The sequence below is a fragment of the Anarhichas minor genome, unplaced genomic scaffold, assembly GCF_050575085.1.
Source record: "Anarhichas minor isolate MPS153535 unplaced genomic scaffold, ASM5057508v1 ptg000018l, whole genome shotgun sequence".
NCBI classification, from domain to species: domain Eukaryota; kingdom Metazoa; phylum Chordata; class Actinopteri; order Perciformes; family Anarhichadidae; genus Anarhichas; species Anarhichas minor.
Window position 1 is genome coordinate 10,812,102 of NW_027466464.1, and position 20,590 is coordinate 10,832,691.

Here is a 20,590-nt window from a genome sequence, read left to right on the forward strand (position 1 = left end):
TTTGCACACTGTGAGGAAAGTTAAACTATTGAACAGCTAGGAGTTGAGTGTGAGAGTTCATAGGCGGAGTTCATAGGAGTTCATAGGCGGTGAGAGGAGTTCTAGTTTCACGATGCTGGAAATTTCATTAGATTCCATTTCCACTATCAATAATTAAGACAATGCAGCACAATCCGCTCTCACGGTGGAACGGTAACGTAGCGCACACGCATAGATCAGTTAGTGCGGTTTAAATGCATTACATCAGGCCTCCCTGTCTGTCTCTCTCTCTCTCTCCCTCTCTCTCACACACACACACACACACACACACACACACCAGTTTAACATCTGCTGACGGGTTACGTCTGACAGTGATTGTGGGATTGTGGCACATGGGAATCTTGATAGCCCTCATTTGGAGAAACCGCTGCCAAGAGCATCGCTGTCAAAATCATTCTAAATTGCAGCCTGTGCTTTTCGCCCTGGCCTAATAGGCATGGTGAGTGTATGCGCGTACACACAGGTGTGTGTGTGTGTGTGTGTGTGTGTGTGACAATGATGCGAGCTTGGCCTCCAGCAGCAGGGAGCTGTTGGCTGGTGCTGCGCCGCTCGAGGGGCTGGAGTGACATCTCCTCCTCGTTTGCCTGCCCCTCTGTCTCTCTCCATCAGAAGCTCAGCGGGGAGCGTCTTCCCGGCTAATCGACATCATATCAGCTGATCCGGGTCGCTCCCTGACCCTGCGTTCGCGTGACATCGCGGCGGAATCAATCACTGCTGCGCTAGCTGTGCCTCCTCAGCAGAAGGTGAGCAAAACAGCAGGACGAGTGGTAGTAAAAAATAAAAATAAAAGTTAAATTGAAGAATTGACCTTGGGGGAGGAAGGTTTATTTTTTTGCCTTCCATTCTGGGGAATTGTGATCCCTTCCCCCCCCCGGGAACATTCAGTCGTGCTAAGAGCTGTTTAACTCTGATGCCGACTCTCTAATCCAGGATGGCTACAACATCATCAGTGGCAGCACGGTGGCCCGGCTGTTGGGGGGGGGGGGGGGGGGGGGGGGCAGTCCCAGAACCCAAAAAAGTCCCATGTAAAAGTCACTGTATCACCACAAACGTCATATCTTCTGAACACTCTGTGCTAGACAGAATCAATGTGGAGAGTACATGCCTAGAGAAACCAAGGCATTACACAGTGGGGCCGGATGTTGTCAGTGCATGATGACTTTGAACAGGACTTAATCACTTGGTCTATTATTTCGGGAGACAGTTCTTTTAATAGAAGATCACACACGCGAACCTCAAGGTCACTGCGTTGTGTGAAAGTATCCAGGCGTTAGACACGTCCCATTATGAGCCGTGAGAGGCCGCTAAACGATCAGATGACAAGATATTCAAGTGCACTCAAAGTCAGGCAAGGGTTTAATATCTTCAGCAGGGCTTTGATTTCAAGCAGAGACGATTAATTCATCGAAAATAAGTTTGAGTTCAATTAGTTTTGAAAGAAAATATGAACTGGTGCCGTTTTATTAAAGTATATCCAAATACAAATCTATCTCGGAATTGGCGTAGATCACAATGTTACATGTTATGGACGTCTTCATGAGGAGTTAATCGAAGGCAATGGAGCAAGCCCGAAGCAATCCACGGAAGACAACAAAGCCTTGCACAGCGGCACCGACGAGAATAACCCGTCTGAAGCTTTGGGCACCGTGCGGCGTCGCTGCAAAAGGTTATCTGGGAGATCACGGCGGGTGACGGACGGCTCTGCGGACCCCGTCAAACACCAAGCTGTGAATGGTGCCATGACTACACACTCAAGTGGGATTATTTTCCACAATCATAATGATAAGCAGACGGTGCAGCAAACAAGATACCGCCACGTAAAGTGACTTATTTTCCAACACGTCTAATCAGAAGTCCCGGACTATGTGGACAGATGTCTACGTGTTCATTGTTAGAAGCTAAAGCTACGTCAGATTAGGGTTTTCCTAAAAAGCGGCTGTAGTGTGTGTACTGGTAGTTCAGTTAGCTGATAGCGGTTAGCCAAACACACCACCCAAAACAGTAGAAGTGAGCCGCAGAGCAAGAATATTCATTACAATCAACTTTGGCTTTATGCAAATAACTGCTATAGATGACTTAAACACGATTCATACGATTAGAAATGAAAAGATTGTATTTTCTTTGAGCATTAGTAGGTTTAATGATGTGTAATAAGATGCTTAAAGCTAGTGTGAGGAAGCTTGACAGCTCATAATTCCCCTTCAATATCCATTTCATATCGCTGTGAATGTTGATATGCAATAACCTCATCATGGGATGTACTGTTAGTGCTCCTGATGCTGAAACAAAGTCCATTAAAAACACTGTAAGAGGCTGACGGGCTCCACTTCCCGTCACCCTTTACTCCTCACAGCGCTGCAATACTAAATCACTTTTGTCTAAATGTCAACGCAGCAGCCATCCGTGTACACTTCCACCCACAGTGAACGAAAAATGCAAAAACAAAGTGAGCGCCGTGTCTCAGGAGGACAAAGACGAACGGGAAGCCTCCATCACGGAGTGGGACCGTCTGGGGTCCAACGCCTTGATAAGATGTCAGGTTGAGTTGAGAGTACGACGGTCCGTGAAGAAGCAGGCCGGGGGCCGCGGGCCGTCCCCTCTGATTCTAAGAGCTTGTTGATTCAATCTCCATCACGACTCCGCAGGCGCCGCGCGGAGGACTGATCCCTGCCCGGCATTTAGTGGTGGGCCGATTCACAAACGCGGCTTTCACCTAATTCAGCGGATGATGAAGTTCGAGTCATATGATTCATACGAACATCTAAATGGCCTTAAGGGGAGGAGTCAGGAACTCCAAGCAGCACGTCATGGAGAGAAAAGGGCAGATGAAATGATACGTTTATGAATACTTTGAGCTGTTTAGAAAGTGACCGCACGTTAACCGACAACCACATAAATGAAAACAGTCCGGTCAGAATGTGATCTGATGAATGAATGGCTGTCCATTCACAGACGTGAGCAGAGAGGGGGAGGATCACTGAAGGAATGGGTTATTGATCCGAAAGACTGTTAAAGATAAATAAATGCAGGGTTTCATGAATTTCAATCTGTCCGAGGACACACCTACTAATTCATATTCACGGCCACGTCGTGTGCAGCATTTCTTTTTTTAACAAATATGTGCTTCAAAACAACCGCGATGCTCGTTTTTTTCTTTCTTTTCTCTCAGATTGTGAACGATCATCTTGGAGTCGACACATTTTATGTGAAATGACGGTGATGAGTAACTACCACTAGGAAGCAGCAATATATCGAGCGCCAATAAATGAATATTTATCATGATAAACGCACAGTCCACAACTGAACTCTCTCAACTATTGAACTTCTCATCAAGAGCCATCATCAGGTCAATATCTTACTTTGGTTTGTGACCAAATAGCTGCAAAGCTAAACAACGGAGCAGAGTAACTGCAGACCTTCTCGTAAAAGAACAATCTGTATCTCCTCTTGCTGGCAGCCCGGAGAAGCCATTAAGAAACTCATTATAAATGAGATCCACTGTGATGCGTGAACGCAGAGGAAATCGAAGCTCTCGCTACAAAACAAATCGGTCCCCGTCACTTCAGATTGGGAGCGGGGGGGGGGATTGCTCATTACACTCCTTTCTCTCAGTCACATGAGAACTGATGAACGCGAGCAGGACAGCCGTGTTCAAAGGATCTCTTTCACTTCCTATTACCGGTGTAGTGTCAAAGCACGACGGACCGAGAACGCTAGATAACCCAGCGGTCTGCTAGTTAGCTTCACTGGTTACAGACAAAGTTGTCACTCGTGTGGCGATGGCGATGTGCTTTCCTTCGCCGTGACAAGAGTGTGTGTGGATGAAGCATTAAGTTGTTAGTTTACTCTGGCTTTCGTAGCCTTTCTGCTCAACTGCTCGTTTCACTCGTTACTCAAAAACCTTCACCTAAGTGGGTCTGCGAGTTGCCGTAAGTCGGTTCAAGTTATCCTGCTACAAAAAGGTCACAGTGCCATCGGTACACATGAAAATGGCAATTATTTCTACTGGCACTCCAGTACAGTTGACGTATGCGAGATATCGTCACTTTTTCTCTCTTGCCAGCTCGCTCACTTAATCCCTCACAGTGACACACACTCGAACGCTCCTCACACTCCCTCCTTCTCATTTATATTGCCTAATTGGGTCTTTGTGTTGCCCCCTCTCTCTTCCCCACTGCATCCGATCCTCCTCCTTTCTTTCATATCCATACGTCTTTCACGGACACAAGCTGCCCACTGTGTGCGCTCAAACACAGCTGAACCCGAGACTGTGAAAGAGACCGCAGGACAAACAGAAGGAGGGTTTGTCTTGTTAGGATTTAGAACGGTCGCACCATCGAACTGGCCCGGGTCGCATCGTCATCACTCATCATGTCTGGCTTCCTCTGAGGCTACAGAGCCTCATCGACTACTTACTTGTTATTCACACCATTTGCAACTTGAGTTACACCGGCAGCATCTACACTGTAGGACGATGAAATGTCCACGGTAAAGACACCTTCGATACCACGAGTGATGTCATCGCTGCTCAAGGCCAGAGGCTCCAGGCTACATTAGCTTCCATTAGCATTACGCACCCGAATCTCTGATACAGACTGATCACGATCTGAAGCTTCTGCATTTTAAAAAGGCACAAAACTCATCTCAGTGAGCACCGCTGAGGCACAACTTAAACCTATTTATAGCATGACATTTTCAGTCTCATTTGCTGTTTGCAAGTGAAAGCTTTGACCATGTACTGAGCTTGAGGATTTCTTGCTACGCCGAGGCCCCTGAGAGTCGGCTGTTCAGAGGGGAAAGCAAGGCACCAATTATTCTATTTGAATCACTGAAGGTTGAGGCCAACAGAGCAACTGTTGCTGAGTAAATATGCAGGTTTGTGTTTACTCCGGGATTTTTGAAGCCGTTCGTAAGACGAGGTGGAAGACTTGCAGCCAACAAGTTCAGTGTATGGTTCAACCTGACATCTGAAACAGGTGTTCTTTAAAAGGGAAGCTGGTTGTGGTTCTCGGCCGGCTCCTGCGTCATCATTTGCATTAGATGAGAAGAGTTCCTGTCATTTTGCAAATCAAATTAGCGCTCCATTAGCATTTAAATAGACCTTTTACAAAACCCTGCCAGAGGAAAACAAACTCAAATCCAAAATCTTGGCAACGTTCCAGCATTTACTGTAAGGCCCCATAATGGAGGGACTCTGTCAGCGCTAATTGAACACTATTGCTCTGTATGACGGCCCCTCTGTAACTATTTAATGACATGTTTGGCTCTAACCTGGTATCTTCCTGGATGGACAATGCACCATAAAGAAAGTGAATATCTATACAGTGAGAATAGCTGGAGTTTGAAGCGCAGCAAACAGCTCAGCAGTTAAATGTCAAACACAGGGCTTTGGAATAAACTTAAATGACAGCGACTTCTCTTCTAGAGGTCGCCCAGATAGGAGCACTGGGAGGCAAAAGGACCGGTGGTTCTGCGAAGGCACAAATCAGAAAGCATTAACAATGTGCCGGAGATTGTGCTGACGAGCAGAATCTCCTTCACGGACTGTAAAGGACAGCGGGCGGCGCATTGACGCAGACCCCGGGTCACGGGATTAAAAAGAGGAAGATTGCCTTGCAGAAACACCGATGGTCCACCACGTGGAGAGCAATCAGCTCGCCGCAGTGACATTTCTCCTGGAATCCCAATACAGGAGGATGGAGAAAGGGCCTGAGAGCTCTGTGTGTGTGTGTGTGTGTGTGTGTGTGCGGTGGATAAATGACTGCATATCTGTAATGATATTTCCCAGCATTGCGAGGAGAACCAACAGCCAAAGAAATAAAATTGTCTCCAGCATGTTCTGAATCTCTTGACATAAAGGCTGCCTTTATTCATAAATAATAAATACAGACTTCCATTCAACCACATCCTCCCGTTCTGGGCGATAAGCATTCTGTACCAGCTCTCATATAAAAACACTTTCTCTGGAACATGTGGTACAACAATGCATGCAGTTGACACATGATTCTGGGGGCAACAGAGGTCCAGCGTGTCCACAGGGATTCCTCGACTTTAGCTTTGGTTGCAGAGTTGCGATCTACTTCGTGATTACACTATTATTATCATCATTTAATACTGTAGGATTCATTGCACAGCCATACTTGCTTATTAAAAAAAGGAGACTATTGGAGCAGGAAACGGGTGACCTTCCCTGGAGAAGCTCTGAGTCAGGTGAGAGGGAAACACCGGGGTAATTAGAGGCACCGCATACAGAATGCTAATGAGGCCTTTTCTACCCGCGACGGGGTCCGGCGATCAGAAGTCCTCCAGCTCTTTTTCACCAAGTCTCCTGTGAAGGGAGGGCGTCGGGGCCCTCATTGATTTCCTCTCAACAATGCACCGGTTTTGAGGATCAATACAACATAAAGGTATTTGTGTCCTCGTTAGTCCTGTTCGCTCAGCGGATCGATGCAGACTGAACCCCCAGCTCGACTTGGCTGACACCGCGGCGGCCTAGAGAGGCATCAGACCTGTTACGGTCTTGTTTGAAGCACTTTAAACCTTTATCTCGCCAATAGCACGGGATGATAATACTCCATCATGAGTCAATGTCCTCCGTTCAAAACTTAAGTTAACTAAAAGGCATCGGTATGAACGGTAGAAGAGCATCACCCGTCCTGAACCTGGGTTCCCCTCAGGATGCTGTTTGGTAACGTGTCTTAACGCCTTCAAAAGATCTTTGTTTGGTTAATTAGTTCAACAAATAACTAGACTCCGGCATAGCGTCGTCTTGTGGTAATGCGATACTGTTCACTAATGAGTGCTCACTAATGGCTCCTTCCTGCGAGCTCATTTTAAAAACAAAACATCTCCAGAATGCTCCTTGAAGGTGCTTCTAACTCTGCAAAAAGTAGAGCTGGGCGATATGGTAAAAAGAGCTTTACGAGAACGTTGAAGGAACTACGTGTGTTAAAGGACCTTCGTTGGCGACAGTGTGTTTGGAAGAATGTTCCTCTATCACCAGAAAAACACCGACAAAAGAATGCCTGAAACTGTCAGATAAATGGAGCGGGCCAAAGGGAAGACAATTCTCCTCTGAAATGTAGTCGAGTGTAAAACTATAAAGTTGTACAAGACAGAACTTGGCCCTTTAATAGATGTTAGTTCAATTCCCTGGGTATGAAATCTGTGGCAAACATAAAATAAGACATGCTGCAACTCATCGCATCGCATCTCCAGCAGGGAAAAGCAGCTTCTTATGCTGCTTGTTGATGATCAGTAAGAATATAAAACAAAGCTATGGGTTGCTTATTGACTCCAACCACTCCACTCAAACAATAAGCTTCCCTCAAGCATTTTTCAGCGACCTCATGCCACTCTTCCAACCTTTGACAACACACACTTATGTCTGCAAGGATACTATCATTCATCACCGTTCCGTAAACTGCCTCTCTCTCTCTCTCTCTCTCTCCACCATAAAGCCTAATGTCAACATACAATATAGAACAACACATATGATCTCCACATAGCTCTGATGAAACCATTAATCCTTATTGGTGCCATATTAGAAACTTCACCTTTAGCATTATGCAAGGAGGCTCAATCATGTGATACATGCGCGTGTCATTGCCGGAGGTCACCACATCAACGCTCCCTGAACGACAACAGCTGATGCAGCTGAAGTTTAAACTTTCGCTCTGGAGCTGGCCTTGTAACTCATCAAAACAATACCAGCTGTCATGCCAAGTCATGATCTGCATACAGTATTCATAAGCAGCATGTGCACGCCAGTCGATTATGTAAACTATGGAAAAGCTATACAGATAGTCCGTCACAGGCCTGTCGGGTCTGTAGCTGAATGAATGCAGAGTGACTGTACTGTACAGCAGCTGCGGTATTTCTTTGGAGACGATGAGAGGAGAGAGCTCACTCCTCGCTATCTCCACATGAGTCTCTAGGGAGGTGAGCTACTTCCTTCCCAGGGTGCCCTATCCAGCGCAGGCTAATGAACATCTTTCACAGTGAGCAATTGCATCATTTCAAAACTGGACTTCACAGCAAAAAGGAAACCTTCACAGCTGCTCTCTCCCCCCCCCCCCCCTCCAGGATCTAAATGGGTGCACTCAGTGATTTGCTGCTGCAGAATGCTCCAGATAGAGCAGGCTCAGAAGTCAAAATGACCCACCGTGTACCTGGAGAGTGAGGCATCGTAAAAGTCACACATGTATCATGCGTATCTTGCAATAACACTGCAGGTGGGTCTGTCCTGTGCAGCACACAACAAAACCAAATATATTGTGAGGATTACTTTGAGAGAGGGAGTGACGGAGGTTCGGTGGCTCAGCCAGCGTGCAAATAACAGTAACAGCACTTCAACAGCTTCACGTCATGTGCCGCACATGCCAGCTGAGCCCCCCCCCCGTAGACACGACACGCCGCACTCACCGTCCTTGCGGTGGTAGGTGATCTCCACCTTGCGCTCCTCTGAGCCCAGCAGAGCCTGGGCCACCTGGGCCACCGAGTGCCGGGTGGTGAACTGGCCGTGCAGGAAGTCGCAGGTGCACGGCCGCTGCATGACGTCCGGCCGGGAGAAACCAGTCATCTCGCAGAAGCCGTCATTACAGTAGATGATGGCGCAGTTCTGTACGCGGGCATTGGCTATGATGAATTTCTTATCTGTAGAGGGGAGATTGAGGGAGGAACCATTGTTAATTTGAAGACCAATTTACTGTCACGATTCACCCGTTATTGAACATGTGGATATATATATATATATATATATATATTAATGAATACATTAAAACAATAAGTACATAGCATTAATACGGTGTGTGAGGTAGCTGGGTGTAATCTGTTTACATGTGATTATCCTCTATTATATTTCTTAATGGCGCTAAACCGCTCCAGTGAATAACAGCTCCATAAACCGACTGGATTGCTTGATTCTTGTTTATGAGATTATTAAAGATTGATTATTGCATTTTTATATGGTTGGAGTTATTTGACATTAAGCTTAAAATAGAATGTAATTAAAGCCACACATTTTCAGCAGTAAAACCAGATTTATGGCACAGGAAATGACTCCTTTGCTTTAGTCTACGGGCCTCCAGCGTGGTGTGCAACCACACAGCACCGCAAATAATTTAGAAAAACCAAACATAACAGGAGGATTTAATTAATAAGGGCAGTACAGGTATTTTTGTGAATATGATCTAGGAAGTTATTAAATCTCTTTAATCCTTGTTTGTGATACGCATGATTTTTAAACTACAGTAGAGGTATCCCAGCACGACAGGACTGTACAACAAGACGAGGTAAAGGGGTAATTAACTTAAAATGACTCAATTTACCTCCGACATAAAAAGGTAGAAAAAAAATTAATAAAATCAGGGGGAAATATAATTATTTCATTGTGGCCTATCTGCATCATAACCCTTGTTATTAAAGAAGGCCTATTAGGCGATTTCCTGACGCCTAAATGATTGTTCTGAGCATGCAGCAGGACAGACACAAAAGGCAGGCAGCACCCCACAGCACTGGGCACCAGAGAGACCAGGTACTCACTTTGTCCTTCGAATTTCCGGATAATGACTCCCAAAAATGTGTTTTGTGGCGCAACATGACCCCTCCGGACAGGCATGGTTCCTGGTGATATAAAAAAAAAGAAAATCCTTGGCTTTCCAAGTCAAGAGCAAGCCGGTCTCCCCCAAAACGCAAAGTTCTAGCGGGTGACAACTGAAGCCAGAGGGGCTCCCCTGTTTTCTTTGTCACCAGTCAGTCATCCTCTTAAGAAAATCCCCCCCCCCCCCCTGTCTCTTTTTTCCCCCTCCGTGTTTCCCTTATTTCAACTCCGACGCGTCCCCGGTTGAGCGCATCGCAGAGGTTCGGCCGCGCTCCTCGCCGACGTGAAGCTGGAAAGAAAGGAGTCGGTGAAACGCAGCTCCGCCAACATTTCACCGTCTCTCCTCGAAAGCACGGTGCGCGTGTGGAGCGCGCGCTTGTGGAGGGATCTATTGTTGTGAAGGGAGACTGATGGTCTCTGGAGCCAATGGCTGAGAGGCTGGCGGAGCGGAGAGGCGCTGCACGCCGACGGTGCTGCGAATAGGGGAAAACCCACATGGATGCGTAGACAAAGCGGCAGACGGAGAGATAGTAGAGGCAGGGCTGGTGACGGAGTACTGTAAGGCGTTACAGCCAGGTTAGCTTAGTGCAGACAATTGTATTACATTATAGTTTATCAAGTTCAGCCCAATTATTAACGCCTCCCTCCGTTCGTTTCCGACCTGTCACTTTAACATCACACATTAGTAATTAAGGTAACGTTAGTTAGCTTAACTTAACCTGCTAATACTTGCATTTATGATGCAAAGGACGCAGGAGGGGTGACGTCAGGGCAGCGAGCGCAGGTGTATCGCGCATGTCATTAGTGGAGAGCCCATGGTCACGATTAGGGATGGACGGGGCCGTGTTTTAAATGTCCTCTCAAGCCTCGAAGTTCTTCAAACACACATTAATGCTCCAGTGTTACCGCGCGCACGAGCAGGCGCTGGCCATGGTGCTGTCGAGGCTTTTAAATGTTCCTCCGCTGGTGGTACCAGCACCGTGTAAGACAGGGGACCACCACGGCAGGACCAGCAAAAAAATGTGGTTATTGTGATATTTTACTGATTCCTATTTAAATAAATCCCTTTATTCAGGTAAAAGTACAATGGTATAGAGGGAAAATATGCTTAAAGTAAAAACAGTATTCATTGTATGAAAGGACTTTATATCCTATTGGGGAGTTTATCCTATAAGAATGCATGTATTTAAAATCTTAATCTGGAAAGTAAATATGTTTGAATAGTAACTACATCTGACTATGGCTGTCAGATCAATGTAGTGAAGTGCATTGTTTCCTTCTGAATTGTAGTGGAAGTATAAAGTAGCATAAAATGGAAACACCATATATCCTGATACTGTGTTAAAAACACTGACAGGCAATCTGGACTAAGGGTTCAATGCTCTCTCCCTCCTCTCTCTCAATTTATTCCTGCTGTTCAACTTTCCTTTCAGATCCAACTCCATCTGGTCCATTGAGAGACAGCTTTCTCTGGATAAAGCATGTGTTGTTTTGTTTCCTTGCGGCTTGTGTCCTGCCTTTCGCAAAGATATTATTAGCTGCGTTAGCGGTTTTTAGGACTGCTCTGCATTTAAAAATCAACAGTTATGATATTTGAATTCATAAAAACAAGCCAATCCACAACAATAATTTATTTTCTTTCTCTTCCCCCCTCTCTGTCTCTGTCTCACAGCAAGCACGACTCACTGACTCACAGCGGTGAAACAGTACAGGGTAGGCCTGCCCTTGAGTCATATCCACATTAAAGGGAATGACAACATTATTAAATTGTATTTTAGATCAGAATTTGCTCACTGAAAGGACAGCTGCCGGTGACGAACAGCAATTTAACATAGAGAAGAATATAATCCTGACAAAGTGAGTAGCTCTTGCACACACTCATCAGTGTCTTTATTACTGTAGTTCAGCACAGAGGCGTAACCCTTTAATTGTGCCATCAAGAAGGCTATAGCCAAGCTAGCGACGTGGGATGTTAGTCTGTCAGTGTCCTCTGTCAGTGTCCACTTTGGTCCAAACTAGAATATCTCAACAACTGATTCCACGAAATTTGTACAGACGTTTATGGTCCCCAGAGGATGAGTCCTACTGACTTTGGTGACAGATGTTCATGGTTCCTAGAGAATGAGTCCTACTGACTTTGGTGACAGATGTTCATGGTTCCTAGAGGATGAGTCCTACTGACTTTGGTGCCAGACACTCATGGTCCCCAGAGGATGAGTCCTACTGACTTTGGGTGCCAGACACTCATGGTCCCCAGAGGATGAGTCCTACTGACTTTGGGTGCCAGACACTCATGGTCCCCAGAGGATGAGTCCTACTGACTTTGGGTACCAGACACTCATGGTCCCCAGAGGATGGGTCCTACTGACTTTGGTGACAGACACTCATGGTCCCCAGAGGATGAGTCCTACTGACTTTGGTGACAGACATTCATGGTCCCTTGAGGATTAGTCCTTTGGCGAAAGATGCTCATGGAAAAATACCAGTATTCTCCCATCTTCTTGTTTCCATGAGCCCCTTGAATACCTCTTACCAGATGCTATTGGCAAGGAGGCTCAGTGCTTTATGGGAACTGATTGCAATAAATAGATACAACTTTATTTACTTTCACTTATCTGTTTATGCCCTTTATGAGATGGCATCTTCCCGACCAGATTTATGATTGGCGGTCAGTCAAGGAAATTAAGTTTTATCCCTAAGAAGCTGGTAAGGGTGTAATGAATAATTAAGTTAAAATTAAACAATGCAAGAGGGATGTGGGACTTAGTGGTAATACCTGAGGGAATTCTGAAGTATAGCTAGAGGGCTTGAGTGTATTTCAGAAGAGACGTCTGCTGTGGTTCTTGAGTTCAGCTTTATTCTATTAAGTGCAACCAAGTGTTCATTTCTATCAGACCGAAATATTAAGACCCTTTGCCTCATGGGAAATATTGTCTGTCAGGAGAGTCAGTCTGTCCAACAAATGTATGGTCAAATGAATTTATCCAGCGGTTGAGTTCTAAAACAGGAATAATAAAGCCTGACTTACAGCAACCCGCTCTCCAGATAAAATGTCTTCATTGTACGTTCCTGCAAACCATGCAGTGCGTTGTATATCAGCCTCGTATCATTATTGCATAAACGCACAATGCCACGTGGTTAACGTTGTTAAACAATTGGTTAAGCTTAGGCAACAATACTACTTGGTTAAGGTTAGAAAAAAAAAAAATCTGGGTTCGTATTAAAATAATAACGTAACGACGTAACGAGCGGAAATAAATAACAACCGGCCTTTTCCTACGTAAGTCACGTAACAAGCTTAAAAATTATGTGTAACAAGCGTAAAGTTTGGGACACTAACAGCGGTCTCCTGGGTGAAAGTCCTGTGTTTGTTTGACCCATCCACCATCCATTCTCGCTTGTTACACTAATTATTATACAACGTAACTTTCAATAACGCCCAATAATCTTTAGGGCCCTAACCCGCCATAAGCACACCTGTAGTGATGCGAGATCCCTCGATGGTTCATGAGAGAGGATCAAACATAGCCTGTACTGTAGCCTTCTAGTACATTTGAGGGTAACAGGAGGGGAAAAACCATCTCAAGCTATGCCTTTTTTGAGTGAGGATGGATGTTATTCTCTGGGTTTTGGTAGGTCATGCCTGAGTTAAAAAAGGATAGAGCAGAAACAGCCACTTTATAATTGGACCTGAGTCAGCAGGTGAATGATTGCAAATCTGCCCTATGGGATCATCACCATCATTATGATGTATCAGAGAAAGGGAAAAAATGGTTATTACTGTTGTGTGTAATCTTGCCCTGGGCCCTGCTAATTAGTTAGACTAATACCAAACACTGCCAGCTCCAGATAGGCTGTCACTCTAGCAAGGTCCAGAGTCGGTGTTGCATGTGTAGAGTGATACCGAGACAGTGGAAGTGAGGAGTACGGAGGCTGTCCTTTAACCTTGGGTTCAAGACCCCTGGACAGCAAACATCCATCCTGCTGAACTGTCCTAGAGCTCAGGCAGACACTGAATTCCCACCTGCTCCTGAGATGTTCAGCCAAACGAGAACTTCCCTCTTCAATCAATAGTATAAGACATCATTAGTCCCTCCAGTGTCAGTGCTAAATCATTTAAAATTGGCTTTGTCATGCAGAATTTAGGGACGCTGCCCGCTGTCAAATAGCCGCGGTCCACTTAATGTGACACAGGATTTAAAGGTTGGGACCGACAAGGGGTTTATTCTCCAGATTGTGTGGGTGTAAGAAAACTAACATGGTTAATTACATGGGCTGCCAACAAACCAGCAGTGATTTCCCCCGGTGGTTGTAAAGGATCTCTGTTACTATGAGGCATTTACTCCGACCTTATCCCATGAGACAGGCTCAGTGTACTGTAGGCTGTGCAGCAGTCGTTAAATAAACCCCACACTGCCTAATCCACTCAACATCAGCTCATTCATGACCACAGAGTGGAGCGGACAGTAGACGTGTATGAGTGTTTATCTGGTTTAATCTGGATCATCTGCATATTTGTTAACTGCACATCATGACCGGACAGAAAGTCTTTTTGAGAGGCAGAGACAGAGGTTCTCCAGAAATCTGATGTTTTCTGTTGTTTTCATACCCATATGGCACAAATGTCTAGGTGGGGGTTAGTCCATTTTGACTGATACACGATCAGAAGACCTCTATTTTCCAAATCATGGGCTGAGATAATTAATTTATAATTGTCAATGATGATGTATCTTGATGGCGATAAAGTTGTGATAATCAGTTGAATCAATGAGGGTATACCCATGCCAGTGCTTCCTCAGTGAGACAACAACCTCTGTGTTAATCTCCCAACTGGCATTGGCCTTTAGCCTCCCAGCAGCTACAGCCGCTGCTGCTGGGGTTGTTTTTGAAAGGGAGAATATCCCACTATAAACTTGACTCTACCAGCTCGGTTGGTCCATTCATTTTTAATCTGTTAGGTATGTGGAGCAATTTGGATCGGGCAGCCAGGCCTTGGCCCCCAATCCGCGGATCTCACCATGGCAAATGACTGCCCACACCCAGGAATGACCCCCACGGTCTCCCAACGCGCTCTCTGTTTATTTATGCCTCTTGTTGTTATCGTTGGCCCCCGTGATCTCCGCTTTGGCTGGGAGCCAGGAAAAGACAATAGGACAAGGCTGACCGTCAGAAAGAGCACAGCTGAATGATCGCATTAAGTAAGTCAGAATAGAAAAGTCTCCGAAAAGAGAAAGGCACCGATGATGAGGACTCAATGAGGATCCAATGGTGCTGGTTGGACTTTTGGTGTCAACTTTGTCCCAGACTTTTTCCAAAGCTGGCCCCCTTCCACAGATAAATGTCTCACCTTCCCTCATCTGCTGTCTTGCTATCTTTTGGGAGCGGTTCAGCTCAGCGGTTCATGGGAAATACGCGCCCGGGAGATGAAGCGTTGGCGTGTCAACGATAACCTGCGTGTCACTCCAAGATACCGCCGGCGGCTCTCCGTAAAAAAACCCGTGGCTTTGTCTTCTGTCAGTGTCGCCATCACAGCTAAACGCCTGTGACTGCACAGCTCATCGCCAGAGAGAGGTGTCATCCCAGAGATGTATCAGCCTGCAACATGTCCCCGTCTCTTTGCTGGTCCACTCGAGGTGCAAAAGTGGACTGACTCAGGGTAGTGTGTGTGTCTGTGTGTGTATGTACTTATGTGGCTGTCCTTGTGAGAGTAGATTTGAGTTTAAGCACATTGAAGTGGGGGCCATTTTGGTAAAGTGAGCTCATTTTGGCCTGTTCCCACTTCTTCATGGAGTTATGACCATGGCCAGATAAACCTGTTTGAAGGCCTCAGGGCAGAATTGGCCGTTCGACTGGCCCATCTGGCCTCCCAGCTCCCATCAAGATACTGAACTCCCGAAGGCTGTCCCATCGGTATATGTGCGTGAACGGGTGAATGCTGACCTGGTAGTGCACACCACTTTGTGGGGTCGGAAGACTAGAAAGGAGCTACATAAATACCGTCCATTTACCACTTGCATTTGGGATAAGCAAACATTTCAAAGAGTCGATAAAGACGGTTTCTTTTCAGATCCTCATTAGCACAAATCTCAAGCCAGGTCTCAGATCAGCCTCTTGTCCCAGTTCCCACCACCAAACGCATGAGCATAGCACTCAGTCCTGTTTCTGCATTTAGCATTTCCTCTCCCCACTATGACTCCCGCCAAGAGACGTCAACGGAATCCTCTGTCACTTCTGAAATTACAGCTGCGGTGCCAAGTTCCCCAATTTGGCTTCTCCTCACGCGCGGCCCGGCCCGCCTTGTAAACACGCGTTAACACCTGAGATTTGCACTCGTTACACACCTCTGTGTGTAATTAAATGAAGCGGTGATTGCAATTACAGATGGAGACAATTGCATCTATTTATGAGAGCAGCTGGATGTTCCCCCAGCTACAGAATCACAAACATGTCCCATGAATCATCTTCTGGCAACAATAGTGAGTTGGCAACTCGCATCTGAGGAATGATATTGGAACTAAGTCTTGTAAAAATATCACTCACTTTGTAGTCATTGTAGTGAACAATTTGAGCATTCTTTCCCCATAAACTCGCCTTGGAAACAGTTTTTATCTGAAAATGAGTTGCTAACGAAATAGCATTCAAGAGTCAAGAACATAAACATAATTTTTCAGCATTCTCTCAGTCTCAGTACAATACATACGACGCACAGACCCGATTAGACCAACATTATAATGTGATGCGATTAGTGTTGACAGAGCACACAGGGACAGGAGTATTCTTAGATTTTGTTTACCTATTGAATTACATTTTGTAATCCCTTGTATGTATTTCTTCCATGATTTGTAGAGTAGTCCAAATCTAGCCCTCTAGTATTTATAGCTCTTGCAGTTACAGTGCACTAGTGATGTTGTAGTTCACACCATTAGAATGTTCATCCCTGCACAGTATAAAGCTCCAACTAGCATTAGCTTAGCATAAACACAGGGGGGAAAGTCCAAAATTAACATTGATTATTTAATCCCAACAAAAAGTATAAAAAGAGACCTATATCTCGGCCGGACGCAGTGAATTCCCGAAGTGTCGGCCGGTGCCGAACAGAACCCACACGTAACCCCGTGTAAACCCACAACCTTTTGTTTTCACGCTATGTGTCTCCAGTCTTCAAGCTTCCAGCCTGGGAATTTGAACGCTCCGTAAATGTGCGTGCGCGCCTGTGTTTGTGTTCAGTCTTGTCAGTTCGTGAGGGGCTGATGGTGTCAGACGGCCTAACTATGAAGAGGTCATCCCTCTGGAGGCTCCCTATGCTATAGCTCCATCCCTCCTGTTCATTACCATGTTGTCAAAATCTCTGGCAGCACTCCCCCTCCTTTTCCTCCGGTCTCTCACTCGCCTGCTCTCGTTCTGTGCCAGCTCCAGCCGGTGTGAGGGATCAGGAGCCGGGGTTGCCGTGGCAACTTGTCCCATCCCTATCGCCGAATGGATCATCCCTGGATTGTGTCGCCACCTCCGCCTCCCCACAAAGCAAACACTAAACAGACACACACACCAACTTCTCCCCCTCTGCCTCTTGTTTCCCCCCCTTAAAAACAAACGATTTTGATTTATCTATGTTTTCGTTCCCTTCCTCTCTTCCTCTCTTCATCCGTCACTATATTTTCCCTGAGTCAGCCAGGTTGGTCAGCTGACCTTTCGTGCAGCAGCCAGAGTAAGATGAAATAGGCCTTCATCAGAGGCTTGTTGTTCATGATGCTTTTCTGGGATCTCCCATCATGCCTCCTCAATTGGCAAGGATACCTTTCCTGTGGGTCTCTGACAGGTAAATACTGCATGTGGACAACACATGGATGCAAGCAGACATAAGCAGACACAAGCAGACACAAGGAGAAACACAAGGATGCTGCTTTTCTCCGAATAAAAACTCCGACATCTCTTAGAGGGAGAGCTGCCTTTGAGGTGGAAATAATCCTACTGGATCAGTTAAACCTCATGAAAGTAAGACTTCAACAACATTTCACTGCACTGAAGCCTTGTGAAAAGGTAAAGGGTAAAACAAGCGGTGCTGTACAGCTGACATTATGAATCACCAACTTATGTTATTAGCATCTAATCGACGAATGGCACTAACAATCAAAATGTGAGCCTTGTGATGGCACTAAAGGAAAAGTCAAGATAAGATCAAAGTCATCAGGATTCATCCTCTGGGGACCATGACTGTCTGTATTCAATTTCATGGCAACCCATCCTAAGGTTGTGTAGATATTAGTCTGGATGAAAATGGTGGACCAACATTGCCATCCCTATATAGAGCCACTCCACTATCACCGCTAAAAAAAGTGTGCCCTGAATTTACATAGATTTTTACATTAACCTGTCTTTTAATTGCCGTGCAAGTTTGCTACCTGCGCTCAATAAACTGTGCTTCTTACAGCCTCGAGGCCACTGTTGCCATGTTTCAAAGAAAAGTATCTCTCGGCTGATCAAAGAGTTGAGGGAGAGTTGCCAGGTGATGTTATTATTTTCCACATGAATAGATACCCTGCAGCGCCAGGCTCTCAGAGGAGAGACAGGCCCACACTGTACTGTATATCAAGCGCACTGTGATCAACACATCACTTTAGATTAGACACGACAGTGCTGCAAGTGGACACGCGCTGGCGTCGGCCGCACCAATTTACCACCAGGAGCCTCGGGAGCCGACGCACTGCTCCCCACGGCTCAAATATAACCGCTAAATTTGTCACCTGGGAAGTCACTAAATCGAGTTACATTTTCCCCTGGCTCTGAAAAATGTTTGATTAAACCCAAATTCAAATCGGACAATACACATTACTCCACACACGCACATGCATCATCGACCCTGCCTAATATCTTGACAGGACAATCCATTTAAAACATGTCATACAAGGTGAAGTTGCCCCCTGATGAATGTCCTGCATTGATTTACGGCTAATGACATTGAGAGATGAACGCAAAAAGCTCCTACATTTAGCTTATTGACACGGCGCATCGAGTGACAGATTGCTGACTGAGAATCTTATTCGAGGAAAGTAAAGCTACCGCCAGCTAATTGACAGTATAAAGGGCTAAATAAAGAATGCGGCTTTAATCTACGGGGGTATTTATAGTGTCGCTCCTGGATGTCTCCTTCAAATGTAATCAGTGACTAAATTCAGTGTGTTAATGTCTCCAAAAGCTCCTGAATGTCTCTGTTTCTGTTTTTTCAGGGCCCCGAGATCTAAGACCTGAATTATTATTTGTCAGTATTCAATTCTGACGGACCAAATATCAAGTGAGCCAGTATAAATCCACATCCGTCAGAGCTAATCGCCTCTGTGAGTGCACAAACAACTCACCAGTGAAAACCCCAAGAAGTAATCACTGACAATCAACACCGATTAACAAATAGTTTGACATTTTGGGCTCGTTTTCTTTCCTGCTGGGAGTCGAGCGAGAACAGTGATACCACTCTCCAATGCCTGTCTGTTTAATATGACGATAGAGCCAGGAGGAGATTAGCTTAGCGTAGCATAATTTATTTATCTGTGTCCAAAATTGTAAATGGAGTAACTAATTTTTACATTTACAGGCTAAACAAATGAGATACAACATATTAACTAGTGAGCGTTTGAGGTTCTGATGAGCGTTTTTTGTTTTTTACTTTGAAACAGTGTCGTGCTAGTTGTTTACTTCCTGTCTTTATGGTAAGCTAAGCTAACTGTCTCTTCGGTCTAGCTTCAAATGTAGCCTACAGACATGAGAGTGGCATCTATCATCTCACATTACTTTCGGCGGGAACGTGAATGAAATGTGGAACTATTTCCTAAACGTTAAGATAAATTGCTGTGTGACGTAGAGCCAGTTAAATCTTGCACATGCTACATGCTATGCTACGCCTCTTAGGACTTCTAAACGAAGCCAGCATTTAACACTGAATCTCTCTGCAGTCAACTTATCTGCTTTACTTAGGTTTGTTTGAGTTATTGTAACTGCATTTTTGTTTTGTACATTATAGTTCCAGTGCAACAATTTAATCTGCCTGGGTTTTGAAGTAAACACTGAGGACTCGTGTCAGTCAAACAAGGGTGGAAACCAACGAGTCTTAGTTTACTGAAGTCGTAATGATGTAATTAAACACAATTAATTAGAGCTGCCAAGCAGCTGATGGTCTGACGCCATCAGTGCACCCGACATGGCCTCGATGTAACAGGAGCCTGAGCCTGCCTCCAGGGCAAGGGAAACTATAGAAGCAACTACAGGATTCAGTTTCTCTTATAGGGCACCTCTGAAGGCAACTGGCCTCATTAGACACCACACAGTTATTTAGAGGTAAGGAGGGACGTCACCTGGAGAATCACCTACAGAATGTATCACATTAGTTAAGGTTTTTGAATGTCCTCTGGGGACAATGAATCTCGGTACCGAATTTCATCCCAGTTAGGGCTGGGTATCGTTAATAAAACGTTATGATACCATTACCCATATGAGTGCCCTTAAAGTGATACCGATACATAACCCTTTTTTCTAGCTTTGGGTACAAATACCAAGAGAATTCAGGCATTGTTTGACTGGAGAAGCTTCAATACTACTTGGTATTGCGTTATTTCGAGGATACCCAGCCCGAATGCCAATCGATCCAACTGTTGTTGTGATGGCACTAAAGGAAAAGTCAAGATAAGATCAAAGTCATCAGGATTCATCCTCTGGGGACCATGACTGTCTGTATTAAATTTCATGGCAACCCATCCTAAGGTTGAGATATTACAGTCAGGACAAAAATGGTGGACCAACATTGCCATTGAGCTAAAAGAAGTGTGCCCTGAATTTAAATATATTCTTACACTAACCTCTGTCTTTTAATTGCCGTTCAAGTTTGCTACCTGCGCTGTGCTTCTTACTGCCTCGAGGCCACTGTTGCCATGTTTCAAAGAAAAGTATCTCTCGGCTGATCAA

The 20,590-nt window shown here is 45.3% G+C and overlaps 1 protein-coding gene across 1 annotated transcript in view; it reads right to left on the reverse strand.

Moving 5' to 3' along the window:
- The window catches only part of LOC142952691 (voltage-gated inwardly rectifying potassium channel KCNH7-like), a 34,970-nt gene extending 25,109 nt beyond the window's left edge, over positions 1-9,861 (reverse strand). The window contains exons 1-2 of the mRNA XM_076094567.1: positions 9,583-9,861; positions 8,464-8,694 (exon numbers count right to left, since the gene is read on the reverse strand). Of these exons, the coding sequence (XP_075950682.1) occupies positions 8,464-8,694; positions 9,583-9,658 (307 nt within the window). The 5' untranslated portion in view covers positions 9,659-9,861. The remainder of the gene's footprint in view (positions 1-8,463; positions 8,695-9,582) is intronic.
- Between the last annotated feature and the right edge of the window lie 10,729 nt (positions 9,862-20,590).